General features: G+C 45.2%; 1 protein-coding gene and 1 long non-coding RNA gene across 3 annotated transcripts in view; one reads left to right on the forward strand and one right to left on the reverse strand.

Annotated features, from left to right (window-relative positions):
• Positions 1-8,698, forward strand: part of TRAM (translocating chain-associated membrane protein 1) — a 32,605-nt gene extending 23,907 nt beyond the window's left edge. Inside the window, exons 11-12 of one of the 2 annotated variants that reach the window (XR_014706769.1) lie at positions 2,757-2,808; positions 7,646-8,698. Coding sequence is in view for 1 of the 2 variants with exons in the window: in XM_084602538.1 (XP_084458664.1) it covers positions 7,646-7,758 (113 nt within the window). In the remaining variant the exon portion in view is untranslated. The remainder of the gene's footprint in view (positions 1-2,756; positions 2,809-7,645) is intronic. The other variant, XM_084602538.1, reaches the window with a different exon arrangement.
• A 6,567-nt stretch (positions 8,699-15,265) lies between these two features.
• Positions 15,266-18,686, reverse strand: LOC146192640 (uncharacterized). The gene is made up of 2 exons (XR_014706770.1): positions 18,206-18,686; positions 15,266-18,110 (listed from the first exon to the last, which is right to left on the reverse strand). It is a non-coding gene; the product is annotated as an uncharacterized LOC146192640 (long non-coding RNA).
• Between the last annotated feature and the right edge of the window lie 711 nt (positions 18,687-19,397).

The raw sequence follows: 19,397 nt of genomic DNA on the forward strand, positions 1-19,397 counted from the left end.
CTCCGGTAGTGTGGATCGGCAGCCGGCGGCGCTCGCAGAAACACACGCTGCGTAGGTCTGCTTCCGAGTTTACGGCGGGTTTGTTGGCTATGAAAACGTGTCTTCTGCAGTAATCCAAGGATTTCGCCAATGCGGCAGAAGAAGAGCTGATTTTAGGAAAACAAAGCACGCAACCACTAGTCTTATAGATTTACTTTGCACGTTTCTTGCTCTGTACCGCGCTCACGCGCCTAATGCTTGGGCCTGCCTAATGACAGCTTTGTTTTTCTTATCGACTTTTGAACAGTTTGCGCGTGTCTGATGAGAGTGAGACTGGCGAATTTAGTGTCAAGCCCACGGAGATGCAGTGGTACATTCTGTCATAGCCTCACCCACAACCAGGTACATCGTTGCAGCCACGTCACTCCTTGCCTCGCTACTAGTTATACATAGAATATTCAGGTAGCACCTTGTAATAACGATTGTGACCATATGCTATATTTAGCCAGAGTGATTACTTATAGCCATAGTTCACCTCAGTATCGCCACCAGCTACACATTAGCTGAACCTGGGCTTAGCCATGGGCATTGCTTTCGCAACCTTCCGGGCTTAACCAAGCTAAGCCTCTGCCAATTTTTTTTTCATTATTAATACCACATTTACCACATGGGATTGTTTATTGTGCAGTTAAATCCCACAGCAGAGGAGCGCCTTTCGAAACGATTGTGATTGAATCCTCCGTTCTCGAAATCAGCAGTCGAGCGCCCTTACCACTGAGACACCGCGATACAGGTTTAAAAGCAAAAAGAAAAAAAAAAAAAGTACTTGCACAACTCTATCGTGCATACAGAAGGCATAGTAGGCATAGAGTGGTCTGTCCAAACTGCATTCTGCTATAAGAAGCAGTCAGCGGTGGCATATGTTTTAGTAGCTGCGGTATTCCAAACAGAAACGGGAACATGCGGTTTCTGAGCGTTTGCATCAACTTTTATTGACGGCGGCGACCTGTTTTGCTTTGACACGGCGGTAACGACAGTACCACTTCGTTTGAGACATCGCATATCAAAGGATCTCAAGCGCCGAAGACCGCGATGGATGACGTCCTTATCCAAGCATGACATGCTCGATACGGACAAGTATATATATTTTTTAATGAAGCGTGGGGATATAGACTGTTCATATTTATTTTGCAACAGGCATATAGGTAAGCAAAAGCTCACAGGAACTGCGAAACAAACAAAAACACTCCTGTACACGCCGCATGCGCGAGCATAAATCACTGCGGGCTGGCACGCGATGCGAAAACGCATCCACACTGAGTAGGTTCGACCCTGAGCCGCAAGGTGGCGACTCTGCTCGATCTCGAGGCCAATAGGCCAGTCTGATCACAACAAAGAGTGTATAGTTGCCTGCAACGCTTAGACGGCAGTGACGATCAAATTTCCTAGCTAGTCCAACTAAAAGACTCCATTTAAATCCAAGATGGCGTTTTTCACGGCAGTGAAGATTTGGTTGCTGCAAGAACAATGCCCACTCACGTCTATAAAATGCTACAAAAAACAATTTCACAGTATTGCTGGCAACAATTTCAGTCTGAAAAATATAACTTTTGGTCTCCACAAAATCTGAATAAATTGGTTGTGAAAATGTTTGCGATTCTATGGGAATGTAATGGTTCCTGATTGAAATCTGAGATATCGCACGTCTAAATTATTGGAGTCCATAAAATTGGTCAGCTACACTGTCCGGGATTTCAAATTAGCTGAGCCCAAGTTATCGACATTTAACTGTAGCTGGTGTAAACAGGCAAATATGTCACAATAATGGAATACTACCTTGCAAGCCTTCAGATTTCTAAGCCATGGATTAGGCCATGCCTTAAGTGCCAGGCTTAGGGTCAAGTTCTAATCCCCATTTTGCAGATCAAGCCGCACACTGCTTTTGATATAATTAAGATGTGTAGGGTATTTGCAGTCCATCTACCTTCAGTGACAAGCAGGGCATGGGCCCCTGAGTTGGGAGAGCGGCATGCAATATGCGCCCCATATTGGTGGCCCTTTCTGGCAGTACACATAGAGCTCCATGCACCAGCAATTTGTTTGCAAATTGGCTGATATACAAATTTCAATATGCACATTGTTTGCCCTGCTCATTAGCACTTCGTCGGAGGAGCAGTAGATAAAATGTGAACAAATGCCAATACAAGACCTGGTAGTGTTAAAAACAATGTTAAGAGAAAAAATTTATTTTCTGCCATGTGTTTTTTAAGCTAGTGAGCAGTTATTGTCATCATCTGGCGGGAAAATCACTACCCAGACATTAGTAACCAAACACGCGGTGCCATCTGTCGATGTGTACTTAATTAAACAGAATATTTTAAGGCGAGTATGGAAAGTCTCCTTATTTGGAGGCGAATGGGTTAAGACCAGCAGTTGGTGGCCTCCCGAACTGCCCCTAACCCCACAAACAGGTTGGCTCCTCATTTAAGTGGTCGAGTTTCCAGGTGGCCATTTTTGTAAAAGGTTGACAAAGCTTCATTGAGTGTGAGAAAGTTTCAGTGCACGCTTCTTTTAGTATTATAATATTTTTTAATTTTTTATGTAATAGCCTTGTGTGTCAGAAAAATCATGACTTTAAAAATTCCTTTTGTGTCACGCAACCTTTTCATGAAAACTTTGTACTATGGAATTGTTATTTGCACAAGCCTAGAAAATTGGCTTTTACTTTTACTTGTCTCTATTTTTTATTTTCATTACTGCTCTTTGTTTCGTTGCAGAAAAATTTTCCAAATTTTGTAGAATTCTCGAAATGCACTTGATGTTACGGAGGTAAGCCCTGGCTTTTTTTTTTTTAATCTACAACCAGAACTATGACCTTGTTGACTTTTGTACTGTCGGCTGCATCTTTTGCTCTGCTGCCATACTAACTTCGCACAGTCCTTGAGCTGGAAAAGTACACGGGAGAGATCGGTGGTGACGGACGTTTGTGCCTTGTACAGGTTTGGTGAACTTTGCATGAGGTGCTGCGGAAGGCTGCATCAGGGCAAGTGGTGTTGGAAGAAAGGAGCTTGCTCATTGTGTTGAAACCTCGCACAAAGACTGCACTGCAGTAGGGCCTTCAGCAATATGCTTAGAGACATTTGCTGCCCTGTCCGTATTCCAGAAGCACTCTCTTCATGTTTAAAAACATGGCAAAAAGAAACGGGTAAGGCCAATTTAGCGTGGTTAGACGAAATTGAAATCGGGTTTGCCAGCGCTTCAGTTTTCACTTGGGTTTCACGTTGCATATTCTCATTAACATACAATCATAATCTACCACATTTGTTACAAGACCAGCTGATATATAAAGACCCCCTTTAGCCAAGCGGGCCTAGGAGCAGCATGTCCTGCTTGGGATCCAAGGGTCCCACTGAATGTGATTTTCATCTTAAAAGTGCTGGCAAAGTTGACAGCTCCTGCCAATTTGATCATGACATGTGGTCTCATGGCATCGCACAAACCACCGACTAATTAATACCTAGTCGTGTCACTAGTTGAGCTGTCGAAGACACCAATGTTTCCTCCTAATAGAAGTGCTTATAAAAAAAGGAAAATTGCAAATACATAGAGCATTTATTGCACTGTGCAGAGAGTGAACTGAAGACAGAGAACACTAAACCAATTCACTTTATTCTATGTGAAAATGGCATTGCTTTAGCTTTCTTCTTCCATAGTTCTTTTTTTTTTTTTTAATGTGTTCCAAAACGGCTACAGGTTACGTGTGTGATTTCTGCTTGAAGTCCTGCTCTAAACACCTTGAAGGTGCTTAACTGTGTAAGCCATGTGTATCTCTCTTATCCCACTCCATTCCCCATGGCATGTTTCGCAGGCAGCGCGTTCCGGTGATGTTTGGCTTGGCCATCTCTACACAACAATAACACATGTTTCTGCTCCAGAAGTTATAAGCCGCAACTTAACTAGCTCGTGCATGTTGTACATACGTGCCTTTTAGTCTGTATCCTGTAGCACGCAGCACATGATGCATGTCAGGTGTCATAATCGGATGTTAAATCAGGATGATACCATTTCAGCACTGACCAGAAAGCTTGCCCGCAGTATGGCGTGAAAGTGCGTGAGTGCCATATTATGGGGGGCACTTTCTTGCACAGAAGCGCGTATTGGACAGTGTGATTTTCAAGTGACCTTGACAGATACTGCGCTAAAAAGCAATTCATTGAAGCAAAAGCTTCGTTGCACTAGGTAGGGCTGGTCTTCGTGTGGCAATGAATTTGACCTTCAAGTGACCTTGGTGTAATTGTGTGTCCATCCAAAAGTATATTGCGTCTTTCATTCTATAAATATTTTTTTTCTGTCAGTGTTTTACAGACAGACATTTTACATTGTCATTGACTCCATCAAGAAACCGACCAATGGTCTCACAGTGTTCACCTTTTCCAAGAATTCATCTTAACTGAGTTTATCTTAATGGGTGTTTACCAGAGAGGATGGCAGTCTTGCTCATCCACCATATATGCTGTGGTAGCAATCAAGACTCCTATGATCGGGATGGGTCATTGGTTTTATTCACTATACTAGTCTTTGGTATAAAGATATGCCCAAATATGTTGTTATGGATGATATGGGTTTGATCAGATGGGTGCTGGATGAACTAGTAGTGAAGCAGCAGCCAGGCCAAGTCATTTGGGCTTCCTCAGCCTCTTCTTCTGTCTGCACAGCCACATCCACTTCTTTCAAATCAGTCTCTGCATGGCACATGACAGTACTAATGCGACATTAGGAAACACAAACTTTCAATTTCAATGTGACGTGCGTGTATGATTCGGCAGCTTGTTTTATACTTTTATATTGTGCTGAGCCAAAAGCGTGGGTTCGATCCTTCCCACAGCAGATGCATTTCAGTAGAGGTTAAACTGAAGGCGCCCATGTACTGTGTGATGTGAGCACACATTAAAGATCCCAATATGGTTGAAATTGCTCGGAACCCTCCTCTTGGGTAGCCCTCATAGGTGATGTCATTTTGAGATGGTAAACCCCATATTTCAAGTAATATACCATCTTTATTGTTGTTGTGAACTTTTTGAAATATTATAGCTGCATCTCGCTCCATCTGTATACTCCAAAAATGTGCGCTCGTCAAGTGTCGTTCAGCACGTCATGCGGTGAAGCCTCCTCACGTGACACAAGGTGCTTGTGAGAAGGCACCACAGCAACCTTGTCACACTGGGAAGGATGCGGGGTAGACCTTCCCATATTCGAGCAGTTATACTTTAATGTTGTAGGCCCAGTAAAGCATTGATGGCAATGCGAAAGATAGATATTATCATGCCTTTCTCATATAACTATCAGGCGACCATTTCCCTGTTTTTTGCCAAATGAGTTTGCCTTGGTACAAGTGGTTATTGCCAGTTGTTTCGAGGCCATTCACTAATTCGAACTTTGCAAATTTTTTTTTTTCCTGGTCTTCTGAAGTTCAAATAAACAAGCTTTACTGTACTACACTGCTTTCCTTTGCCTCAGAGGGAGTTCCTAGAAAGGCAACTATCAAATAGGGTTTGCCAAATTTCAAATTTTATTTAGTAAGCCGATGAGTTGATATCAAGGTGTATGAGATGGTTGTGAAATGTGTCTGTTGCTGAAGCATGACGTGAACCTGGCTGTCTATCTGTCTCTTCTTCCTACCTTGATATTTCTCAGCACGGCTTTCACATATTTGAGAAACTGAAATTTAATTTGAAAAGCTTGGATCGTTGAACTGATATTAAGACATGTGGCAATAAACTGCAACACATTCGTGTGTACATTGCACATTGTCTTCATAAACTTCCATCTATGCACCAAAAGTTTCACACATTCTACTTGATAAATTTAAATATGTCAGAACCCTACTGTTTTTCAAGGCGAAAAGCCTTTAAAAAGCTATTTCTTGTTCTTAAAACCTGCCACAGAAGTTATCCATATGAACTGTCCACATACAAGTGTCAGTGGCCATGGAGAGAGAGAGAGGGAAAATAGAGGGTTTGAGTCCCAAGATATGGTCAAGGATGCTAGTTTTAAGCTTCAGGTCTGATCCCTGGGCATGTCTAAGGTCTGAATCCCAGAGTATGTCGAGGATTCGGATCCCAGAGAAGGCCGTGAGTTTGAATCCCTCACTGGTATCATGGTTGCCATAGCAATTGTGCCGCTAGCCGATTGTGTGCCCCGCTGGGATGGCGCAGTGGTTACGGTGCTCGACACTGTTCCCAAGAATGCTGGATCGAATCCCGGCCTCTCCGGCCGCTTTTCAACGGGGGCAAAAAGCAAGGCGCCCGTATGCTGTGCGATGTCAGTGCACTTTAAAGAACCCCAGGTGGTTGAAATTTCTGGAGCTCTCCACTATGGCGTCTCTCATAGCCTGCGTTGCTTTGGGATGTTAAACCCCACAAAACAAACAAAACAATCCAAATTGTATGCCTCAATCACTTCGCTACATGTGACATAGCGCAGCATGCATGAAGGTGGTCCTGAGTGTCAAAATATTTATCTTCCTATCAAGGCAAAGCTGTTCTTCTCTTCTTATCTCCTCTTGCCCAGTTGTCTTGTCAAACAGTGCAACTGTTGTTGCAGAGAGCCCAGTGCTACTAGTTGCTTACATTATTTCTCTGCAGGTAACTGGGGTGCATATGCTTGGTTTAGATGCCTACTATACTTGGCTTGTCAAACTATTTTGTACAGTTAAAGCCATTACAATGCTAAGCTCTAAAGTGGGTGTTGTTGCCCATTGTGGTCAATATTTTTGTCTTGATGTTCCCCCCCCCCCCCCCCCCCCCTTTTTTTTCTATAACTAAAGAGCTTTCTTCTAAAGCTATACAGTAAAGTGATGAATAAACATGTAGTGCTCACATTGCGGTTGTAATTCTTCAGTGCTTTTCTTTAGTAAAGGCTTGGTATGATAGAAGATGGCATTCTGTTACAAAGAGCAAAGTTATTGAAAAATGGGGCAATGGTTTCTGCAAAGCTTGAAATCGGTTTGGAATGTTAACCGAGTCACTCATTAGAAACATTGATCCAATGGAAAAGTTTACAAGCTTTGTGGAAGATTGTACTATGTCTGATGGCAAGTTCCGTAATCTAGGCAGGGATGATGTTAGGTGTACAAGGCACTTCAATTTTATTTATATAGTAGTTTCTATTGGTGCAAGGTTGCCCGCAGCAGTGTATCGCATATTTGCACTCACAGCTGCACAGTGGACTGAATTAAATTCTCCCGACTGTTTCTCTGGCTAAGCTGTTCAGTTGCATTCCAGGAGAATCAAGAGGTAGGCAGTGCCATCTTTATTGATGTATCTGTATGTATATACCAGCTGTGATCTGGAAATTTGTAAACAGGGTTTCACTTTCATGGGTATTCCTAGAAGATCCCATTTCAAGGTCACCAAGAAGGAACAGACTTTCCATCAGGGTTTGTGTGCAAGCAGGCAGGAATGTCAATCTCCTATGCACCTGGATGCTGTCCATTTCTGAGCTAGGATGTGCAGTAGCAGAAAGAGTGTCAGATGCACTGGGGGGGCTCCATTCTCAGACAAGCCAGAGGAGGTCAGTCAGTGCACCTGCATCCCACGCCATAGATACCTCTAATGCACACGACGATTGTCTATCTCATATTTCTTCTTTTTGTGGCCTTTTGCAGCCGCTAAGCGGGCAGCGGATGAGGATGTCAGCGAACTGCCAGAGGTGGACCAGAATGCCAAGAAGGAGCTCCGTTCCCGTCACCTCGCTAGCCCCAAGGCGAAGAGGAGCTAATGCCATGCCCTTCATCTCTCTCTCTCTCTCTTTCTCTCCTGTATTTTCTGCCGACGTTCCCATTCTCTTCTCTCGTTCTTTTTCTCTTCTGTCGTCTCACTCCAGATACCTCGTAAACAGCCATGCCACATAACATCTGCTATGTTGAATGATGCAGTCACCTGTTTTTGGGGAATACATGCATAATTCCCATGGTGTTCACACGTTGGCATGAAGTGTGGCTCAAAGTCAGAGGTGTGGTGCTCAGCAGTGACTCTCACCTGTGCCACTCGTGGGTTGTGGCCAGTGAAGCTCAAGCAGGAGGCAGAGAATATCTCTTGGCAGCATGAAGCTAGTGCAACATGATTGCAGTGGGATGTACTTTGAGCATGCAACATGAGCTACCACAGTGCGCTTGGCTTGCACCGTGTCTGCCAGGGCAAATTATCCCAAGTTAGCCTGGAGTTAGCTACACCTGCCGTGCAAGAAACAAAACGGTGGAATCTGATCCTCACAAATATAATTTTGCGCTCTTTAAACATTGAGCTCAGGAATGGGTCAGAAAGTGATGGCCCAGCCTCTTTCTGTTGCTAACAAAAAAAAGAAAAACAGAACTTTTTCTATTTCACTCCTCTTGCTTTCTTCATTCTTTATCTTCTCTTCGCCTTAAAAGGACCATGCACTGAGCTCCTCACCTGTGTTTTTTTTTTTTTCTTAACACAACGCATTTGTTGCCAGCAATGCGACTTTTCTGATTTGCAACCCGTGCCTGTCTTATATTTTTGCCATTGCCCCTTGGACCTTTTTTATTGTTTTTTTTAAACCAGCTGATGTATTACTGTGTCACGTTCATAGCTGTAGCTCATCTGCTCGGAGCGGACGTACCACCTGCATACTCTCCAAAGTGAGAGTTAAGAACATTCTTTTTGTAATAAAATTTACTTTTTTCTTTTTATAAAAACTGGTGTCTTTGGTATTGCTGCACATGCCTTAATATGGCACAGCAATCTGCAAAATGTGAGAGTATCAAAGGCATGCAGAATTCACGCATTCACTGATATGTCACCTCTGGCACCTCTTAGCTGCAGTAATTGATTGTTGACATTAAGATATGTATCAGCATCCCACTGTTTGGGTTTCTGCTCTCATCCTTAGTGTAGCTGTCATGTTTGCACACACATGGGGAAGGCTTCAAATGGTTGCACTAGGCTCATTTTAAATTGTTGAACTGTTACAAGTGCTTATTATTTATGCTTATGGTGCCTATAAGATCCCTCAAGTAATTCCATTTAGTGTGTTACAAAGGGACTGTAAACTTAGCACTCTACATGCGAAGTCTATGTACAGTTGGGAACAAAAGTCTCTGGGCCACACTTTTGTCGGTTTTGGACTAGAATCATGGTGTAAAGGAATTATTACCTTATCCTCTATCAAACATGAAAACCTATTTCCAACTTTCGCATTGAAAATTATGGTCTGAGACAACTGGCTAATTCAAAAGTTATGCGCTTTGATTGCAGCCTGCATGGTCCACAGACTTGTTATAATACATACTGTGCAGCCTCCAAAAGATAACATTTCAGGACTTCCTTGTGCATAGGTCACATGCAATGCAACCTTCAAGATTAACTAAGAACATATATGTAGATTACACTGGGGCAAATAATGCAAAATTGTTACCTATAAATCATGTGATTGAATTTATGGTTATAATATGAAATTGTAACTACTGCATGCCATTTTAGAGCGTAACATCCACAGGGGGCAACTGCAAAGGCAGATGTTTGTGTGTACTATGGGAAATTGGGAACCCTGGATGTCTCGTGTCCTAGGGAAAGGGGATCCTGGTGCACGTGAAGCAATGCTGAAAGTTGGGCCAGTTGATGAAAGTGCATGATGAAAAATGGTGCAAAATGTATACTGGTTGAGCACTGGCCCCAGCTTCCCACAGATGGCATCTCTAGGCTGACACGATGTAGCACTTAATCGCACATTAAAAAACCCCAGATGGTCAAAATTGCCAAAACCCTCCACTATGGCGTCTCATGGCCTTAGTCTGACGTTAATCCCCACAAAACCAAATATAGGTTGGAAGCTACGTTTCCGCTTTCAGAAGCTCATGTCATGAAGCCATTGGTAGTTGAGTGTCTATTCACCATGGTGGCTTGGCGTTTAAGGCGCTCTCAACTAAACCGGAGCACCCAGTTTCAAACCTGACCACCACCAGCTGCTGCAGTTAGATGGTGGCAAAAGGGAGAGGCGTCTTGTGCTGTGGCTGTACAGTGGCTAGAATAGTAATTGATTCACAGGAAAGGCCCAGTATCTGTTGCAGGTGTTGCATGGACACTTGAACCATGCTGCAAGGGAAGGAAATACTGTAGCCATATTTGATGGTCCAGACATTGCGTGGACAGAGGGTGCTAAATTTAACAGCCCATCCACTATGGTAGTTCTTTCAATCCTTGCTTCATTATGGCTGGTTAGGTGTCCACCTAGAAGTGACAAAGATAGTGTTTCCCTTCTCTAGGTTGGTTGGTTGGTTGGTTCACAGGAAGGGAAAGGCGCAGTATCTGTCACACTTGCTCTGTGGACACCTGAACCGTGCCTTAAGGGAAGGAGGTGGGAGTGAAAGTAGAGAAAGGGGAGCCGTAGTGGAGGGCTACGGAGTTCATAGTAAAACTGTAAATTGGCCTAGAGAAGGGGATCTTTAACATGCACTGTTGTGCGATGTCAGCGCACGTTAAAGATCCCCTTCTCTAGGCCAATTTACAGTTTTACTATGAAAGTTTCACATAGTACTTGCCGCATGGTTTAGGTCTCCACAGAGGTGTGAGGTAAGGCGCCTTTTCTTTCCTTAATAATATTTGGTTCGCAGGAAAGGCAAGGTGCACTCTTGCTTTGTGGACCCCTGAAGCGCGCCTTAATGGAAAGGAGAAAGTGGAAAGAGCAAAAGAGGAGTCGTAGTGGAGGGCTAGGGAGTAATTTTACCACCTGGGATCTTTAAAGGCCCACTGTCTACCCTCCAGTCGAAAATATTTTCTTCCCCAGTGATTGTGAGGCCGCCCCCAGGGCGCAAGGCCGCAAAATGTTTTTGAAAAGAATAACTAATAACGCAGTTACAGCCACCGCAATCACCCGATTCCGTCGTGCTTCTCTCCTTCTGTTCCCTCGCAAAGGTTTTTCACTCTCCTGCCCAGTCTAGCCTCCGCAAGCCAAATTCCCCTTCCTCCTCCGCGCTTGGCGGGAGGTGGGGCGTAACACTCCGCGTGCGCGAAAAAAAAAAAAAAAAAAAGAAGCTGGCGGAGGAGTTCGTGTCGCTGGATTCACTGGCCGTGGACAGCGAGACGGACCAATGGACGTCGTTCTCGACAAATACGATATTGCTGCGGCTCGACGGGCCAGCGCAGGCAACGGGAAAGCTTCCCGAAGGAGAGCATCAGAGAGCTTTGATTTGTATTAACGCGGTAGCGTTAAGGAGCTCGTGTCGCAGAAAAGCCGGTGTCGTCGGCGGCGTTGGCCGTGAGCGATAAATCCCGGCATGCACTTCATAAATAAAAAGCAACTTCCAAGATGGGCTGGGTGGGAATCGAAACAGGGTCTCCGGAGTGTGAGACGGAGACGCTACCACTCAGCCACGAGTTTTTTTTTTTTTTTTTTTTTGTTTCCGTGACGACGCAAACTGGTGGCGAGATCTGTGATGTCATCAACGTTAGTTGTGCGGGCAGCTATCGGACTGTGAATCTTCCCCGTGACATCTCTTGGTGTATAGGTGAATCCTTCGATCCCCTGAGAGAAGCTGGATCTCCGCAGCGGCCCCCACGTCGGTACCACCACAATGACTACAGAGGCCGCTGCCTCTACGGCCGCCGCACCTGCTGTCGTCATGTCCCACCCCCGTGACCCCAGAACCTTCCGTGGGACCGACGACGTTGATGTAAACGACTGGCTGGCCTTACACGAACGCGTCAGCAAGCCCGACAGGTTAGATCCCACACTTATGCTCTAGAATGCCATCTTTTACTTGACTGACCGCGTGGGTGTGGTTTGAAACTCATGAAGATGACTTGACATGTTGGGATATCCGTAAGCAGAAGCTCCACGACTTGTTCGGAAAACGTATTGGCCGCTACCTCGCTGCCAAAAAAAGCGCTCGCCTCTCGCGCCCAAATGTCTAGTCTTACCTCACTTATATCCAGGACGTCTTATCTCTGTGCCGCAAAGTCGACCAAGCCATGCCTGAGGAGAATAAAATTGGTCACATAGTAAAATGCATTGCCGACGATGCTTTCAACCTCCTGTTGTGCAGGGTTTGTTCCACCGTGGAGTTTGTGCTGCAGGCGTGCCGAAGTTGCGAGCAAGCGAAACAGAGGCGCATATCTGACCGTTTCGACCGGCTGCCGAACACAGCTGCTATTTCCTACTGTGCCGATCTTCCGACTCCTCGACCATCTGCTAACGACAGTACTTTGACCCGCATCGTCCGCCAAGAGATTGAGGCAATGACTCCCGCAGCCTCACTATCACATAGGCCCGACAACACCCTGGATTCAATATCACTCATTCAGGCTGTTGTTCGCCAAGAGGTTGCGAATAGGGGTCACCCTTCCGCCAGCGCCGTCGACACCGTAAATTCCGGACCTGCTCCTCCAGTGATTACAGCTGCCTCATCCAACGCCAGTTTCTCGTCCCGATATCGGTACCGCAATTTGAATGAATAGCGTACCCATGACAATCGATTCATCTGCTTTACTTGTTCGCGCGTTGGCAACATTTCCCGTCACTGCCATATCCATTGGTACACGCCATCTCGCCAGTTCACCTATGCCGACTGCTGCGGAGACTATGCCCTTCGATATTCCTCACCTCGCCCCGACCAGATCCATGTTGGCCCCAGTCCGCGCTACCGCGCTGTCCGCGCTACCAACCGTTCACCACCCCCGCTAACCCGACGCTCGCGTTCTCTTGATCCTCACCGCAGTTCGTCACCGCCCTATTTTGGCCATTTACCGGGAAATCTAGCCAATGCAGCTCCCGGAGGTGATGCTGCATTTATGACCCGGACCGAAAACCCTCTGCTGACCCATGCCTTAAAAATTAGGCTGTGGCTAAAGGTACGTCGGACGGACCCGATCAATGGTCTTAAAGGTACGTCCGACGGACCCGGTGCGTTTTTCTTCGGGATCCGTCCGACGGATCCGGGAAATATTTTTCAGAGGTACGGCGGACGGACCCGATCGGTAAGGTTCTTCCGACGGACCCAACGCATTTTTCTCCGATATGGGCCTTGGGATCCGTCGGGAAAGCCGGACTCAGATGTGGTTGTAGCAACAACATGGTAGCCATATGTAGCCAAATCGAAGTTGGTATGAGGTGTACGTGCGAGGTGTAAGAAGTATGTACTACATACTGCATGCGTGAAATGTGAAATTACAAAGAATAGTACAGTGGCAAGAATAGTGCCTAGAATGGGTGATATACTACGTGATGGCATGATGATAGGTTTACTGAGTTGGACCGCGGCAGGGTGGCAAGCACGACCAGAGCGCAAGCGCATGTAATCGCGGTGTTGACGGCCAGCCCGCGGCCCGCACGCCCGCTCATTTGGTCCTCGTTATTATGTGGATTAACGTCTACGACGGTCGTTATGTAATTATGTAGTTTTGATTCTTCAAAGTTTCCTCACTTCCATCTGTGATGAGATGCGTCACGTAACGCATCGCTTTCTGCTCGCATTGAGGTTTGGTGCTGCAAGTTCTACGTAGTACAAGCGGCGCTGAAAAAGCTGGGCACCGCCGGCGTGTCTCTAGCCCAAGCATCGCGTCATTCGTGTTTGTTGTACAACTGGAGGTGTGGTTTGTGCTTACCGTGAGATGCTGTGATTACGGATTACGTCCTACTAGAGTGCTGTGTGAGACTACGAAGAGTGCTGTGATGAGTGCGCCGATGTCCGGACGGACATCAGTGTGTCCGTTTATGATCGGCGATGTTGCACGTGCATGTCAGTGTTTATTAGGTGCAGTGGTAATTTATTTACACGCGCTGTGCAACAATCAGACGAAAATAAGTCATCGACAATTTGTTAGCCTGTACTACAGAGCTCAAAACTCGGAAAATGGGAATGCACGATGCAGTTTTCGCATGTTGGAGTGGACCGAAAAATAAGTGCCCAGCCCACACCGCCGGGATGCGTATTACTACAGGTGAAATGGTTCAGGTTTCTGTAAAATAGCTGCCTGGCACAGCACCTTTCTAAATGTTCAGGCTTTGTACTATTGTTGAAGGCCACTTTATCATTAATAAAGGAACGAATATGCTTTATATGTTAATGACTAATGCTTTTTCAACATATTATGTTCATTTTTTTTTTTCGTTTTTCCTTCGTTTCCTTTGTTTTTCATGCTAGACAAACACAAATAGTACACTTTTAAACTTGTCAGTCTAAAGCTGAACATGAATATCTGCCATGCATGTGACAGCTTTAATGCTAGAAAGGTTGACATGTATAGCATGTACGTACACGCTGCGACATCTTAGTGGCACGTTAGGCTACTTGCCCCAAGGTCGTGATGTTTAATACCAGTGATGGCAGTCGCACTTTGGTGCAGGTGAAATGCAAATGCTTCTGTTTTCTGCAAGATGTCAATTTAAAGTACAAAGCCCAGGCAGTCAAATTAGTCTGGAGCTCTCCACTACGGTATTCTTCATAGCTACATATGTCACTTTAGGATGTGAAACCCTACATGCCACAGGTAGGCTGCATTGTTTTTTAGATTTTGTAACCTCTCATCTATGTTTTGCAACATTTGGCTAATTTTAGTTCCCAAACAGTTGCTAAAGATGAAACCGAAGCAGTTCTTGGCATGGTTTGCTGCTTAGATTAATTTGCTAATTGCAGTTCTTTGAAACTTGCATCAATGCTGGACAGTTCAAATAGCAAGCAGTTGAATTACAGAAATGATGTGGATCATGCATTTCAGTTCTGACAAGTGGAAAGTAACGGTCCCCTCCTTGCATGCATAGGTGCCTTTAGACAAATACATACTCGGGTGTGTGATTGTGACGCATATCAAGGGTCAACAGAAGGCCATGTGGAGCCAGTGTGATATTCTTCATGAAGGCTAAAGTAAAATTGTACAACAGCTGCTGTACCATGCAGAAAAAAAATTGATCATTTAGTGTATGATTAACTGACCATGAATAGCATCTTACTCAGAGTATGATGTGATATATATCTGGTTTAGCATCCCAAAATAACTACGGCTATGAGGAACACAATAGTTGAGGGCTCCGGTATAATTTCGACCATCTGGGGTTCTTTTACATGCACTGACACCGCACGGTGCATGACGGCCTATTGTTTCGCCTCTATTAAAATGTCCCTGCTGTGGCTGGAACCAAATCTGCATCTTTGGGTTCAGCAGCCAAGCACTCTGAGCCAGCACAACGGGGCCAAGTATCAAAATGCATGCCATTACATTTCTTTCTAGCCTGTGGTTTTCTTCACAGAACTAATGTATACAAGGAAAAGTAAACAGCAAGAAAACACTAGTTTTATTGCACATTATATTCACATTTCAGCAAACATTCTCTAGGAAAAAATTTCTCATAATGTTTTCATGGAAACCATGAACAAAACAAAACAATGCACTTACTCCACTCGAATTATTAATGGGCAAGGTTGCATCTATGCTACTACACTGCGCTTATCACAAAACCACAAGCCCCATCTGCTTTGGCCAATCACTTGATGGAACTAACGGAGACAGATGTCGCACACCACAGACTGGTCGTCTCGCAACATATCTCTGCATATGTTGCATTTCAATTTCATGCCTTTCCACTTAGTTTCAACTGTTGCCAGCATTACTAGTCACCCATCTTTTCTGAAATTCCTTTTTACGCTGTTGGGATCAGCATCCTTGTTAACGATGGTCTCTGGCATTTTAGATGCTATCATTTTCACATCTTCCTCATCTGGAAGAACGAAGGAAATGACAAGCTTTGAGCAGACAAAAAATTAGGGAGACTCCTAATCTCCACCTGTAAGGGTATGGTGTGCCAGCGTTAATGGTTCTTGTCTGCAGATCCCACTGTGGATTCTCGTTAATTTACATGCCCTTTGCTACAAACATTACTACTAATTCCTTAATTCATGTCTCTGTTATCTCAGATATACTCATTAGCATACGGTCGTAGGCTGCCCTGTTAGGTGATAGACAACCTGGCATAGACCTCTGTAAGCCTCAACCTTTCTTAATTGGAGCTGAAACGTTGAAGCTGAAATATTTCAAATATAACTTTGTAAGCTTGGCTTAACAGCTCCTGCCATGTCGTGTGGCCTCGTGACATTTGGCTCGTGGCACTTTTGGCTTGTGCACAGGGGTCATCTGTTAAACACTGGTTAACATGCATGAAAAATACATTTTCACACAAACTGGTGGCAAATGGTCAAGTAAGTGGTGCACTGCAGATTCTGAAATGTATACCTATATTCATGCAAGGATCGCATCATCACATAACATGATCAAGAGTTCTATCAGTACCTGTAGTTACATAGCATTTCAATGCCCATTAAAGGACCACCTCAGACAATGGTTGTTGTTATCTCAAGACCTGTTCTAACAGCGTACTGACGCCATTCCACTGAGCGATGGACATGTATATGCATACCCTAGATAGCTCATGATTGTGGATCTCATTTATTTCTATGACTTCCAAGGAGTTCCTGTCGTCAGAAACTTTATGAAATCAGGACAGTAGTCTTGAAAGGTGATGAAAAGAAATAACCAGGTTACCTTGACGCAATGCTAAATTACAGAGGGTGAATATGCTGCATGAAGATACCAAGAAGCTTGTACAAAGAAAAGTGAGAGTGAAATGGCAGGATTTTTGAAACATTGAAATAAACTACAAACTATACTTGTCAAACCTGTCATTAAGGAATGGAAATCATGCAGTAATCAAAAACACAACATGGAGGACATTTTAGGTCATCTTCACAAAACACATACCCAAACCTCACACACAGCTTCATACTTATGAAAGAGGACAAACCAATATGCAAGGAGTGTGGAGATGAACTAACAATAAACCATATCTTACACATGCGCCAGAGTTGAGAAAAGAGGAAACATTTTGTACAATTTCCAACAGATCCATTTCCATCCCAGCATGATCCTAGGAGAGACGTGCAAATTTCCTGCATTTTTGGTTTCCTAAAATGTTCCTAAACAAGCTACATCCTAAAGAACATTTTAGTCATTACACACAAAATAAATACATTAAACCTTGTTCTTGGTGCATGGCAGCATTAGTCGCTTAGGCACCATAAAAATCAACACAATGCTGTAAGGTATACCATGGTTAGCTATGTTATATGAGACAAGCTTTCGGCCTGGTGTGGTCCTTATTCACGTGACAGCGCTGTCATGAGGGTCTATGTCCCAGCGATCGGAAAGTGACCTATTCCAATAATTTTACAAACTGAAGGTGAATGTACAGATTTCTAAAGACTGGAGTGCTCAACTGTTTTATCAACGTCCGCCAGCTTTGACAGCCTGGAGTGAAACTGTTGAAGAGAATACATTTTTGAACATTTAACGCGTTTCTGAAGGCGTTGCTTTCAATTACGGGGCCAACAAAAAGCAGGTGAATGTCAAACGCCGCCTAGATAGGCTTTCTAGCAAGACAGCGGTGTAGCGTGGAAAATCGCTCCGCCGATCCATCGCTGGCGCCGCTGACTTGAAAGGCGAACTGTTCAAACTTATATAGCTACTGACCACACCTGAAACACTGAATTGCGCATGATCAAGGCAGAATTTCTCTAACACTGAGCACTGGTAGCTATCGATTTCGCGCCCAATATTGTGAAAATCTGTCCTCTCTTCGATCATTGATACGTCCACGGTTGAACATTTATGCGCCTCGGGGTAGGCCAGCCGTGGGAACATGGATGCGTGGTTGTAGCAACGATCGCTTGCATGGTACACTCTGCAAAATTCCAAGAGTCAGCTTCTTCAACGAAATGTGCAGCGCACATTTTCTACCGCGTACCTAAGCCCGGCGATGCATGCATATCGATCCCGATCGTTTCAAAGCTGCGCGGCCGTTCAGTCGGGTCACGCTAACCTCGAGCATGCGGGGGTTTAAACTACATGTACGCAAACTTCAACGACAAGAAAAAGATGCAGCCTAAGCACATTAGTCTAGTAATCCCCTATATACCAAAGAACATTGCTGTTCACAGGGAATTCGGATCATTCACGCTTCCGCCTTTCCGGTTGTGCACTCTTGCGGTGCGGTGCAGTAGGTCTTCGCCTCGACGAGTCGATGTGCAGGCCTCTAGTAGATTCGGCATGTCTTCTGCCACGGCTCTGAGGTAGAATTTAAACGAAGAATTTAGCTAAAAACATCCTGTTTCCTCGGTCTGCATGTGAGGAACGAGCATAATGCCATTTCACATACATACTTTGGACTGCCGAATGTTCAGCTGCACGACGAGGTGTGTGTGTGTTGTGCCGGCGCTAGATCTTCAGAAGTCGATGCAGGACCTAAGACAGCGTAAATGCTAGGAATAGCTCGCTCGCATTACGGGCAGATCGAGGTGATAGTTTAGTGCGAAGCGAAAGCTGCTCGTGAATGTGCGTATCTCGATGCCAGCTGGTGGAGCTGGTGCAGTACGTAGCATATCGCCTGCAGCTATGTGCTTGACAGCGATGTTTGCCGTACACAACCCTAAGTGAAGACCGTGATCTATGTTAGAACGGATGCACTCTTCGTAGCACCTCATCGAGAGTCGCGGCTAGCTGATATCATAGAGGATGAGATCCATTCACGCGTAGCAAGCGGAATGGGGCCGCGTTCGACGTGCATATAGCCATGAGCCTGTATATCGACGTCCGCCGTATCTTTACTAGAATCGAATGGATCCGTCGGACGTACCTTTAGACACTTCGTAAAAATTAATCGCATCGACGTGCTTGTGGATGTAGTTCCCGTTTCTGCTCTCATTGATATCAGCGCCCAACTGGCCGTTCTTAGCTCCTCATTTCGCCGTCGCCTCAAGAAATTCCTTACGTCAGTCGTCCCGTCCACAGTTCGCGTCGCCAATGGTAACCCTACTGCCATGGTTGGAATGTGTACGGCGCGAGTTACCATTGCTGGCCGTCATGCCCCAGTGTTGTTCACCGTCCTACACGAATGCCCCCACGACATTATCCTTGGCATTGACTTTATAACAGCCCACTCTGCCCTTATCGACTGCTCTATCGGCCTACTTCGCTTGGACCTTTCGCTCTACTCTGAAGACCCCTCCTGCTCACCACTCCGCCTTCGATCAGCACAGTTTAGCCGCCTTCCTTCTAAAACTGCCGTTTACATCCCTATGTCGCCATTCCCACCCGTCCCACATGGTGACTATCACGAGTGTCCCATATTACTGATGTCATGCTGCAGCTGCACGCCACCCTCCCTCATCCATTTGTGCATATCTCGCAGAACCGCACCACTCTCCCTATCCTTACCTTTAGCTTGTCAACTCAAGTTCTTCCCGAGGGAATGTCATTAGCTGCGTTGTCCCCGATGACCGGTTGTGCCATTTCAGCTCTGACTACAGGTCATCCAACTGCCGTCCCGGCCACCACTCCCTCGTTCTCCACATC

Source organism: Amblyomma maculatum, chromosome 4 (genome assembly GCF_055883805.1).
Source record: "Amblyomma maculatum isolate TAMU_Amacu chromosome 4, ASM5588380v1, whole genome shotgun sequence".
In the NCBI taxonomy this organism is placed as follows: Eukaryota; Metazoa; Arthropoda; class Arachnida; order Ixodida; family Ixodidae; genus Amblyomma; species Amblyomma maculatum.